This window comes from Phragmites australis, chromosome 11 (genome assembly GCF_958298935.1).
Source record: "Phragmites australis chromosome 11, lpPhrAust1.1, whole genome shotgun sequence".
Classification (NCBI taxonomy): domain Eukaryota; kingdom Viridiplantae; phylum Streptophyta; class Magnoliopsida; order Poales; family Poaceae; genus Phragmites; species Phragmites australis.
Genome location: NC_084931.1, coordinates 10,664,922 through 10,675,143, shown reverse-complemented (window position 1 = coordinate 10,675,143; position 10,222 = coordinate 10,664,922). Strand labels below are relative to the sequence as shown.

At 41.3% G+C, this 10,222-nt stretch overlaps 1 protein-coding gene across 1 annotated transcript; it reads left to right on the top strand.

The window, feature by feature from the left end:
- Window positions 1-2,637: 2,637 nt before the first annotated feature.
- On the top strand, window positions 2,638-8,135 carry LOC133884817 (peroxisome biogenesis protein 2). Its single transcript, XM_062324381.1, has 9 exons — window positions 2,638-2,965; window positions 3,137-3,334; window positions 3,817-3,930; window positions 4,042-4,198; window positions 5,797-5,933; window positions 6,013-6,113; window positions 6,577-6,694; window positions 7,009-7,175; window positions 7,802-8,135. The coding sequence occupies exons 2-9, from the start codon at window positions 3,215-3,217 to the stop codon at window positions 7,905-7,907; spliced, it is 1,020 nt and encodes a 339-aa protein (XP_062180365.1). The 5' UTR covers window positions 2,638-2,965; window positions 3,137-3,214; the 3' UTR covers window positions 7,908-8,135.
- Window positions 8,136-10,222: the final 2,087 nt, after the last annotated feature.

Below are 10,222 nucleotides of genomic sequence, written 5' to 3'. Positions count from 1 at the left end.
AAATGTAGACTTCAAGGGCTTCACCAAAGTTCTGAATAACAGGCTCACTCCAGTAGCTAAGGAGGTTATTGGGTGAAGCCAGACTGCGTTCATTAAGGGCAGGAACATCCTGGAAGGGGTGGTTACTCTTCATGAAGTTATTCATGAGCTTAAGAGAACAAGGAAGCAAGGGTTGCTGGTTAAAATTGATTTTGAAAAAGTTTATGACAAGGTGAAATGGAATTACCTTGAAGGGGTTATGAAAGAGAAAGGGTTCCCCCCTCTTATGGATAGATTGGATTATGCAATCTGTCAAGGGTAGCAGAATGTGTATTAATATCAATGTGCAGAGGGGGCCATTCTTTAGAACATACCAGGGGTTAAGGCAGGGTGATCCTCTTTCCCCCCTGCTGTTTAATATAGCTGCCGATGTACTGAATGCTTTGATGGACAAAGCATCCTCCAAAGGTCTGTTGAAGGGAGTAGTGGATCATCTCATCCATGGTGGAATTACCCATATCCAATATGCTGATGACACCATTTTGATGGTAGATGGCTCTGAGAACTCCATTCTAAACCTTAAGATTATCATGTATTACTTTGAATGGCTATCTGGCCTCAAGATCAATTTCCATAAAAGTGAGGTATTTGGCTTTGGCATGGAGCAGGGTGAGCAGCAAAGGGTGGCCAACATGCTCAATTGCAAACTGGGGCAACTTCCAATGAAATATTTGGGCATACCCATTTTAGATCATCAACTTGGCATTGCTGCATCCTCTGAAACCCTAAATAAAATGACCAAAAGGTTAGACCCATGGAAGGGCAAAAACCTATCATATAGGGGGAAATTGATCTTGACAAATTCCTGCTTGACTAGCCTACCCATATATACTATGAGTTTTTACTTTCTGCCAAAAGGGGTTCACAAGCAAATGAATACCATCAGATCCAGGTTCTTTTGGAGGGGGGCTGAAGATGTAAACAAGTATCACTTAGCAAAGTGGGAGGCTTTCTGCAGACCTAAAGACTATGATGGTCTGGACATTCTTAACACAACAGTGATGAACGAGTGCTTACTTGTCAAATGGATTGACAAGATATACTCTGGCTCTGAGGAAACCTGGTTCAAAATCCTTAAAGCCAAATATATGCCAAATGGCAATTTCTTCACCTCCAGGCAGAAAGGTGCTTCCCAGTTCTGGCAAGGTTGCATAAGGCTAAGCATCTATTTCAATGGGGTGCTATCTATAAAGTGAATAAAGGCAACAAAGTTTTCTTCTGGAGGGATGTGTGGTTGGGAGAAACACCACTTAAAACCCAATTTTCTGGCCTCTTTGATTTGTGTGAGAATCCAGACTCACCGGTCTCTAATTAATGGGTTGAAGATGAGTGGGAGGTTCAGTTTAATCGAAACCTAACAGTAGAGGACCTACCCCAGTGGGAGGAACTGATGAACAAATTACGAGATATCCAGCTGAATGACAGTGAAGATGAAGTAGCTTGGGCTCTTGATAAATCAAAGAGATTCACAACCAAATCACTCTATAGGTTCTTGACCTTTGAAGGGGTTGTTAGCAAGGGAGATAAAAAGATCTGGACATCCAAATTGCCTCTCAGGATCAAGGTGTTCCTATGGCAGATGTTACACAATAAGCTCCCAGTGGCTATCTCACTTAAGGGGGAAAGGATCTGCTATTTGTGTGGCAGTCCTGAGGATGTCAACCATGTTTTCTTTGGGTGTGTGCTTGCCCAATTTTCATGGAGTGTTCTGAGAGATGCCTTCAGCTGGAATGGGTTCCCTACCTCGGTTGCCGACTTATGGGAAAGCTGGTTCTCGAAATCCTTTAACATCTCTCAAAACCTAAGGATCTTTCTTTTTGCAGGTATGGCTTAGGCTATGTGGAGGATAAGGAACATCATGGCGATTGAGAAACGCTACCCCAAGAGACCTGTCGAAGTTCTGATCCTTACTGTATCATTCCTACAGAAATGGAGCCCCTTCCTTTGCAATGACGATAAGATGAAAGTAGATGGTGCCGCGGCTCAAGTCCAGGAGTGGCTTCGGAACTTCTCCCCTAGCCCTGATTCAATGTCTGACATTGCCGATTTATGACCTGGTGCTGCGTGTATCTGATGTAATAGGGTAGTGTTTGCTGTCAGTATGGTACGGTTGTTGGCCGTTCTGATGTAATAGGAGGAGACTTTTGCGTATGTTTGCTCTGGGATGCTGGTATCCTCAGCTCTTTATGTTTGTGCTTTGGCACTCCTTGTGCTTTTCCTTTTTTCTGTTGTGAACCTGTTATTTAGTTTTCAATAAAAACTGAATTGATCTCTGTTAAAAAAAAAGAGTGCATCAGTCACTATAATTATATACATCACATTCTTTCCCCACCTAAAATTAGTTACATTCTCACGAGCCAGCAGGCCGATGAGAACTTACTTATTTTTGCTGAGCTAAAAAAAATGAGTCTTGCTTGATATAGCACAAAGCTCTATTTTTAATTGTTTTAAGGGTTTCAAAGAACCTTATTCTAATTGACTTTCTTTTCTCAACGACAAATTGAACCTGGGAACTGTACCAAAAACTTGTGTACTATAGTATTATTATAGATCTGATCTTTTCGTCTCATATCGGACGGTCCAGAACCATCCAAATCAACAGCTGTTTCACCGGTGAAGTACAGAGCCGATCCAGGCAACCAGTTCGTTACAGCTTCGTGGGGACACGGAGGCTAGACAGCTAGAGATGAGGATTTCCCCCCTCTCTCCCTCTCCCGATTCTCCGCCGCCACAACTCGTAATCTGTAGCAATTCACCATCGGCGACCTCACAGCCGGCGACGGAGCACACCTAGCCAGCCAGGCCTCCTCCCACCGAAGCCTTCCCTCCTCGAGAGGCGTCGCCGCCCTGCTCGACCCTGCCCGCTGCTGGCAGGACTGGTGCTGCAGCGGAGGTACCTGGATCGACCTCTTCTTTTCTTGCTAAGGTAAGAAATAGCCTGTCTCGCTTGGACGGATTGTTCTTCGTGGAGTTCGTCTGTCTTGGGGAACCTCCTCTCTGCTGCGACTGCGAGCAATCGAGGCCGCCTCTATCGTTCTCTTTGTACAATTAGTCGCGGATTCATCTAATCTAATCCATCCATCCATGGTTCCGTCAGGCTCTTCTTCTTCAGCCCGCGAGCTGCATCCAGGGTGCAGTTTATTTTCCGAGAATTTGGGGGTTCAATTGAACCCCCATGTCCCACGTCGACTCCGCCCCTGCCTCCCAGTGGCCGCCGCCGCCGCCGCAGGACGCATGGATCGCCAAGTTCCAGCGCCTCCTCCCACAGTGGGAGTCACTGCGCGATTCCTCCAAGGTAGTGATATCCAGTTGACCCCTTGTTCTTGGGATTATTCTGTTGGATGAAGCCTTGATGTCGTCGCTTGATTTCTTGTTTTCATGGCATTTAAGGTTATAAAGACATGGCGTTTTCAACTACTGTTAACATGTACGGATTTTAGGCTTTTCATAGGTAAAGTCGAGTAATTTGGTGATGGTAATTTGTCAATCGCTGCTAGTTTTGATGTTCCAGGTGACTTTTTTTTTTCTTATGAAGTACAAATATCAAATTTTAAGAAGATCTGGTGTTCTCTAATCCATATGTAGTTTAGTGAAATAGGTGGCGATTTTTGTTAGTTCTAGTGTAGTGGTTAGTTCCCAGTTCTTCTGTTTCCCAATGAAACACCTTGCGGCTTTTAAAAAAGAGAAGTTATTTTGTTTCTGCTGTCAGAATGTGCATGGAATATTGTAGGCACGTAGCAAGGTTAATGCAGAATGGAAATTGTTTGTTTGATGTAGGTCATTATCCCAATTTCGATATCTAGGGTCAACCAGTTCGATGCTGCAAGGCTAGATGTTGAGATGTCCGCCATGTTGAAAGAGCAGTTAGTCAAAGTGTTCTCTTTGATGAAGGTACTTTTTTTTAACTAATTCTGTTGATTGGGTTGTCCTTATAGCTTGCACCGACCTTAAGTGGACTGCTAGTTGGTGCTTTCAGCTTTTGACGTTTTTTCTTCATATCAGCCAGGACTCTTATTCCAATATGAGCCTGAACTCGATGCTTTCCTCGAGTTCCTCATCTGGAGGTTCTCGATTTGGGTTGACAAGCCGACCCCAGGCAATGCACTGATGAACCTGAGGTATAGAGATGAACGGGCAGCACCCATCACAGGAAAAGAAGGTATTTTACTATATAAGTTTATGCCAATTGCTGTCAATTTTTTTTTATGATGTGCGTTTTATGAATTGTCTATATTTATCATGCTTGCTATAGCTGATTATAGTTTAGTAGGATTCTCCTGAATTGTTCTACAGGCTACCATCTCTTTCTCTAATCACATTGATTCGTGCATGGTCCTTGCGTTAGATAAAACAACCTTATTTACATACTGTGGTTGAGGCACATTGGATGTTAAAGTCAGCTGAGCCTAGCTCTCATGGGTCTAACATCTATAATAATGCTCGTTAGAACTTATATTAATGTATTAAACTTTTTGACTCCTATCCTATTACCTGTCCTTCTAGCGAAAAAATATTTGGTCTGCAAATACATGGTATTCTTCACTTTCTAGGTAACCTTTTTCGCGATGTATTCAAAATTAAAGGTCTTACTTGAGATGCTATGTTCTTTAGTCACCCCGGATATAAAGTACAAAAAACATGTGCCCGAGAAACCTTAGGCTCAGAAACTACACCTAACTATCTTTTATGACTAGTAAAATTGATTAACAATATATTGTTCGAAAATCATCAAGTTGCTTCCATCTTGATATTTTGGGTCTGCTAGGACATTTATTTCGAACCAAGTTATAATTTAGATGTGCTTCATAAGGGCCAATTAGGCTTTCTCATGTTTATCCCCACCTAGCTCAGGATATATACAGTATGAACTTTGCAACCTACCAAATAGCTATGTGTAGATGTGATTCAATGGCTCCTTGTAGAGATACTTTACACAGATACTGTGGTTTACCAGTCCTACATCAGTCCTGTTTGACATTACGGTGAATTATGAATTTATGATAGTCTTATGTGGTGGAACCACTCAGATAGTTTGGTTCTTGGTTACCTGCGCAACCCCCCACCCCACCCCCAAACCATGTTCTTTGAGGAGATTTTCTTGATTTTCAAATAACAGAAATGTTGGAGTTGTGTTTGATTTTTGAACAACTGCTTTCCACAGCCACCTTAAAAAATAAGTGCATCGAAGCACAGCACAATATTTACAAATTAGCCCTTACTATTTTGCAATCGGTTACAACTTCCTTCTTTTTTTTTTTTGTCATGATTAGTTGCATATCTTCAGGATTCCTTGTTTATAGATAGATTTTTTAGTGGCCAAGTCCTTCTCCATCTATAAAAAGGATGGAATTGTATCCTTTATTTTTAAGCAATGAGAATGTCTCTCATTTACGCTCTACCTCTCCCTGTTCTAGTGTCTCGTCGCTTCAAGCTGCACCATTTCTTGCCCTCTTGTGCACGGTATTTACCTGTCAATTTATCGTGTTTACATGGACCCATCAAATTTCAGCTAGTTTGGAGCTAGCTCTTTTCACAATGTATGGTATTGCCATTTTCTTTTTTTATATAAACAAAAGCTGAAGTTAAGCTCTGCAAATGAACCGAACCACACCAAGGTTAACTTAGCTAAGTTTAGCTCATTTGTAACCTTCCCAGCACTAACTTCTCCATACCGATTTGTTTTATTTGAGGGAATAATAATGATATGCAGGTTAATATAATCTGAGCAACATCTGATGGATTTCATGTGCTTTTCAGTAAGAACAGGTTTGGAAGGACCTGGGCTTTCAGTTTCTCAAAAGATTTTTTATTGTATAAGCTTTGTTGGTGGCCAATATATATGGTCACGCTTGCAGTCTTTTTCAGCGTTCCGTCGATGGGGCGATTCTGAACAGGTGATCCTTAAAACTTCGTTCTGAAAACTTAACATTCCTTTTCATTGTTCTTAGTTACAATTTCTATTTCGTGATGCAGAGACCACTAGCACGCCGTGCTTGGGGCTTAGTGCAGAATGCCGAAGGATTATACAGAGCTGCTTCATTCTTTAACCTATTATTGTTTCTTTATGGTGGAAGGTATCTTCATGTACCAGTTCAATTATGTTCATTTCTTCTTGCATCATGAGGCTGCAGTAATTGTTGACGATTCTTAGGCTTGTAGCAAGTTACACCTAGTTTGGCATAACTAACCATCTATCTGGACTCTTGAGATTGAACAGTCAATTGTGATAGCAAATTGACCAATAACCACATAGTGTACTTGATGTTAGATATATATTTCTCTGTATAATATCCCTAGACTATAAGGGGTTTCTTGCATATTGTCACCTGTACATGTGTATATATACTGGCTCAGGGCCACCAGGGAATACGAGTTGCTATTCCTAATACTTGAATGATCTAGATCAGCATAGTGTGTGAGAAAATGGAAAGTTATTCTTTTTTAAAAAATAAAATGGATTATGACCCTGCTGACTTTTCAATCATTATGAAGTTTGGAACACACATAATTTTGAGTTTTGCTTGTGTGTTTATAAAGGTACAAAACTATTGTGGAAAGGATTCTGAAAGCCAGACTTGTTTATGGGAGCCCCAACATGAATAGGGCAGTAAGCTTTGAGTACATGAATCGGCAGCTGGTTTGGAATGAGTTTTCGGTAAATCTCTTTCTTGCAGTCCTGGTGTTATCTAAAAAACAGTTGGTAGTATAAAAAACTTCTAGCTTATGCAGTGATCGATTTACTGTTGACATTATCTGCATTCAGGCTGTTGTTGATTGGGTTTATGCATAATGAAACCTTTAGTCTAGCCAATGTGGATGGCATATATTTCTGCAGAGTTGTAGTGCACCTCTAGTGTGTCAAAAGTAAATTTATTTACGATGCTACTAGTACAGCAGATCCATGATCAATTTTATTATTGCATCAAATCCTGAACTTAAAATGATGGCTGGCATTCCTTAATTCTGCAGGAAATGTTGCTTTTGCTTCTTCCCCTCTTAAACTCATCCTCAGTAAAGAAGTTCCTTCTGCCTTTCTCCAAAGATAAGTCGGCAAATTCTTCTGGTGATGAAGCAAATTGTCCTATATGTGGCTCCAGTCCTAGCATTCCTTTTGTAGCTCTCCCATGTCAACACAGGTACTTTGCTTCTTATTGCTATCTATCTTTAGTCATATCTGTCCATTTGTGGTATACTCCCTTCCTCAATAGATGCCATCTTAACTTTTTGCACAACAACCAAGGCACACCTTCAATAGGCCATGTTGTGAAAACCATTATTAGGTTAGTATTGCTTTTGGGATGGTGTTTGCTACTCTAGTTCACAGAATTGCAGTAGTAGATAACCTTGGAAATAGCTACAGAACTTTAAAAGAGAACGAAACATGTGCATGGTCATCTTGAAATTGTAGTATGGTAAGGTGCTTCCTAGTATTATTAGATGACTGTTATAGCTATATTTCAGTCAAATATCTTTTTCGTTTTAAAAAATTGGAGTGTGGAAAGTCAATTTAAATATTTTTATATGACTCGTACGTATGTGAGGTGAATACAATATATGGCTCGTACGTATGTGAGGTGAATACAATATATGGCTTGTACATATGTGAAGTGAATACACAATATATGGCTTACATGTTTGTTTCTGACAAAACTGATTTGTGCACGCGTTAATATGTTCCTTAACTATTATATATGCTGTTCGTCTAGTATCTCAGCTTTTCTGTGTCGAAATTTGCCTTACACAAATTCTTTGTTGTTTTCAGGTATTGCTATTATTGCTTACGTACACGTTGTTCTGCTACAAGTTCTTACAGATGTGCACGATGCAATGAGGTAGTTGTTGCGATTCAAAGACAAGGATCAAGTTAGTTAACTAGTTGAGTTCAAGAATTCTTGCCCATGTACACACAGACAAGTAGCCTTTCGGTCTCCATAATTAGAGATTTGGACGCCGCGAAGAGGATGTACATCATGACTTGTACATGTAATTGCCCCCAAGTATGGACATTTTTTTATGCCATGAATTGGTGATTGTATATTGAGATATCATGTTTAGTCATATTTTATGGAAGAAACTGTTAAACATTCTAGCTATTAGCTGTATATGTACCTAGCTGGTGTTTGTCCCTTGTACAGGGTGTTATTTGTATATCAGCCTAGTTTAGGCATATAGCTGCCTTGTACTCCAACGCCTGTTCCTCCGACGCCTTTGGAGACACCATCGCCTGCTGTGGCGGGTGCTGATGATGCTGCCACAAAGGCGGCCAATGATGTCATCGCTGTTGCTAACGAGGTTGAGGACGCCTATCAGTGCGTGCTTGATGCCCTTTGAGTTCTAGCATGCTAATGAGGCTCACGTTTTCACCATGCTTGTTTATAGTGTGTGCCGTGACATCTCTATGGATATCATCAAGTTGCTGAGTCCGTGAGAGATCTGGATGTACCTTGAGGAGCGCTACCAGCAGGGTGGGGAGGCTCTCTACTACTTGCAGCAGCAGCTTGGAGCCCCCGGCAAGGTGAATCCACTGTGGACGTGTTTTTACCGGCAGGTCACTTGTCTGTGGTGTCAACTCGACGAGATGGATCTGCTGACAGGTGAGCTCAGTGTGACAAGCGTCATTTGTATGACTTCATCATGCGCCTCCGGCCTGAGTTCGAGCTCGTTCGTTCTCAGCTTCTGTGCGGATCGCTGACCACTGTCAAGGTTCTTTCTATTCTTCAAGCTGAGGCGCCTTGGTAGCTTGTTTGAGCAGCCATTGGCTGCTGTTCTGGCTACTGCTGCCCCAACATCGACTTCTAATATGTCGACTCGAGCCACTTCACCACCCGCTTCTACACCGACGGTAGCTCCTGTGTCGGCCCTCACTCCCATACATTCAGTGCACCTACTACAAGAAGTGGGACCATTCTTGCTTAGAGTACATACCTTGGAAGGAGAAGCTTTTAAAAGGATAATGATGTTGTCTAGAGAAGGTGAATAGGCGTTTTTATAAAAATTTATCCTCTTTTATTATTGTTTAAACTTGCAATGAAAATTAAACTAATGAATTTTTCACAAGTAAAAACTCTAAATATGTTATGATCAACTAATGCACAATCACTATAAATAAGTGTGAAAGTTACAATCCTAAGATGACAAAAGTATTCAATTCTAGCAAAAGATATGAAAGAAAATATTAATTAAAAAACCCTAACAACACTGTTCATCGAAGTATCCGGATTGAGAGCATATTGTACAGTATCCGGAGTCTCCAGGTTAAGTCCGAAACCTCTGGGTTTTGTACATAATGTGCTCAAACTAAAATTAAAGTACGACTAAAGAGTTCTAGCTCAAACCAAATGAAGTCGTGTGTTCTAAGTGATGATTCCAAATAGATCTATGAAGAACTTACAATTAATTTTACACAAGCAAGTAAATCGAGCAAAATGCACAAATATTAAGCAAGAACACAAGAACATGAAAATAAGAGAGAAGACACACGATTTGTTCCCCGAAGTTCGAACACCTCCTCTAGAGGTTACTACGTCCTCGTTGAGGGGATCGATCACATTTGAACCAAATCTCTCTCAACCCTTTTCCTCTTCAAGTTTGGTCACACTTGAGCTTAGCTTCCACTCTTAATTTCTTATCTTGCAGAGGCGAAATCGAAGCCTTCACAAACTTTCTGCGGTACACCACAACCTTGGGTGCTCGCCGGCGACACCTAGCCGCCTAGGAGCTCAAAGCTCAAAGAGTACCAAACGCTTCGCGAAATTCTCGCCGATGAACTCGAGTGCTCAAGAATGGATTTTAGCTCACTTGCACTTAATCTTTCAACCTTTCAAGCCAACTCACTTTTCTTCTCAAATCTCTCACTAAAATGGAGTGAGAAGAAGTTCTTTTGGCACTAAAATGTGTTCTCTTTCGTGCCCTTATAGTAGCTCCAAAGGATGTGGGTGAGGGGGTATAAATACCCAACCCCTAAAAACTAGCCATTACAACAGTTTTTTGTACTGGCCAGGAGTCTTCGGGTCAACCCAGAGTCTCCAGGTAAGCTAAAAAGGCCCAAATCGAGACCCCATTTTGGAACCTCACCCGGAGTATCCAGAACCCGAAGTATCCGGGTAAATAAAAAAGGCCCTAACAGACTACTCGGCTTGGAACCTCACCCGGAGACTCCAGACAACTCGAAGTATCTGAGTTA

Coding starts and splice junctions, on each gene's coding strand:
- LOC133884817 (XM_062324381.1), top strand. CDS start 3,215: ATGTCCCACGTCGACTCCGCCCCTGCCTCCCAGTGGCCGCCGCCGCCG. Junction 3,335..3,816: donor CACTGCGCGATTCCTCCAAG/GTAGTGATATCC, acceptor TGTTTGATGTAG/GTCATTATCCCAATTTCGAT. Junction 4,199..5,796: donor ACCCATCACAGGAAAAGAAG/GTATTTTACTAT, acceptor TGTGCTTTTCAG/TAAGAACAGGTTTGGAAGGA.